Source organism: Cebus imitator, unplaced genomic scaffold, assembly GCF_001604975.1.
Source record: "Cebus imitator isolate Cc_AM_T3 unplaced genomic scaffold, Cebus_imitator-1.0 Scaffold119, whole genome shotgun sequence".
Classification (NCBI taxonomy): Eukaryota; Metazoa; Chordata; class Mammalia; order Primates; family Cebidae; genus Cebus; species Cebus imitator.
The window spans coordinates 5,127,870-5,129,720 of record NW_016107434.1 but is presented as its reverse complement, the minus strand read 5'-3'; the positions used below and the strand labels follow the sequence as shown (position 1 = coordinate 5,129,720).

The window sequence follows — 1,851 nt, the reverse complement described above, 5'->3', positions numbered from 1 at the left end:
TCCTAAAATACCCCCAAGAGCATTATGATTTTCAATTCCATTTAGTTTTGTGTTTAAAGCTAATTGCATTCATGATTTGCTCCTGATCTACCATTTGTAATTTAATTTTTATAGTTTCTTAGCATGCCCTCTTCTACAGCCAGGCTATTCAACTCACAGGTTCCTGTATAAAGTACATCTTTATACTTTTACCTTTGGATCTTTATTCCTGTTACTTTTTTTTGCCTGAAATCATAGACGTTTCCTTCATTTTTGGCTAGCAAATTTAAAACTTTTAAGAACTTTTAGCTTGAATAAAAGTTATTTGAGCTAAAACTTATTTTATCACTTTGGCATAATCTCTTTAATTTTATTAATATTTATGCTATTAATGTATTGTCACTTATACTTTCCGTTTCTGATTTTGTATTTTAATTTTTTTAGTATGAGTATTTTTCTTCTAATTATGCCTGGGATTCATATATAATCCTCTTTTTCAAACCCTTTCAACTTTCATAGCAGCCATGGGTGTTAAATATTAGTCAATTGAGTATTTACAGGCATACATAGATATAACTTAATTAAATTGAGTGTATTTCTTTTGTTTATAATTTATTGCATTTCCTTTGTTTATAAACTAGAGGTATTGTAATCCCAATCATTGCGATATTTTACTAATTTCTTTTTTTTTAGGTAACTGCATGTTGGATACATGGCTCACACAAATGAATCGGTGGTGTCTGAGTTTGTACTTTTGGGACTCTCTAATTCCTGGGAACTTCAACTTTTCTTTTTTGCCATCTTTTCTATAGTCTATGTGACATCAGTGCTAGGCAATGTCCTAATTATCGTCATCATTTCTGTTGACTCCCGTTTGAACTCCCCTATGTACTTCTTGCTCAGTAACCTTTCTTTCATTGATATCTGCCAGTCTAACTTTGCCACCCCCAAGATGCTTGTAGACTTTTTTGCTGAGCACAAGACTATCTCTTTTGAGGGTTGCATGACCCAGATATTCCTTCTTCACAGTTTTGTTGGGAGTGAGATGATGTTGCTTGTAGCGATGGCATATGACAGATTTATAGCCATATGTAAGCCACTGCACTATAGTACAATTATGAACCAGAGGCTATGTATAATTTTTGTGTCTATTTCCTGGGCAGTGGGCATTCTTCATTCGGTGAGCCACTTGGCTTTTACAGTGGATCTGCCATTCTGTGGTCCCAATGAGGTAGATAGCTTCTTTTGTGACCTTCCCTTGGTGATAGAGCTGGCTTGCATGGACACATATGAAATGGAAATTATGACCCTAACAAACAGTGGCCTGATCTCATTGAGCTGTTTTCTGGCTTTAGTTATTTCCTACACCATCATTTTGATCAGTGTCTGGCGCAGATCTTCCAGTGGGTCATCCAAGGCTCTTTCTACACTAACTGCCCACATCACAGTGGTGATTCTTTTCTTCGGGCCTTGCATTTATTTCTATATATGGCCTTTTAGCAGACTTTCTGTGGACAAATTTCTTTCTGTCTTTTACACTGTTTGTACTCCCTTGTTGAACCCCATCATCTACTCTCTGAGGAACGAAGATGTGAAATCAGCCATGTGGAAGCTGAGAAACCACCATGTGAACTCCTGGAAAAACTAGGGATCACTATGAAGGAGCATAAATCCTGTATTAGAATGAAGACCCTCCAGTGTATCACAGTGTCATGCCAACCATCTTTGCCAGAGACATAGTTTATTGAGTTACAGAATTGGCTTCTTGTTTTAAATGCAAGGAAATTTCATCAAGTCAGTTTCTGGTTCTATTTAAATATAATGTTAACTATTTTTGCATTGTCTATAATTTAAAATACAAACTCTTAAAAA

At 35.6% G+C, this 1,851-nt stretch overlaps 1 protein-coding gene across 1 annotated transcript; it reads left to right on the top strand.

The window, feature by feature from the left end:
* Positions 1 to 639: 639 nt before the first annotated feature.
* LOC108311950 (olfactory receptor 4K1) lies at positions 640 to 1,824 on the top strand. The gene has a single exon (XM_017539609.2). The coding sequence runs from the start codon at positions 692 to 694 to the stop codon at positions 1,625 to 1,627; it is 936 nt and encodes a 311-aa protein (XP_017395098.1). The 5' UTR covers positions 640 to 691; the 3' UTR covers positions 1,628 to 1,824.
* The last annotated feature ends 27 nt before the right edge of the window (positions 1,825 to 1,851 follow it).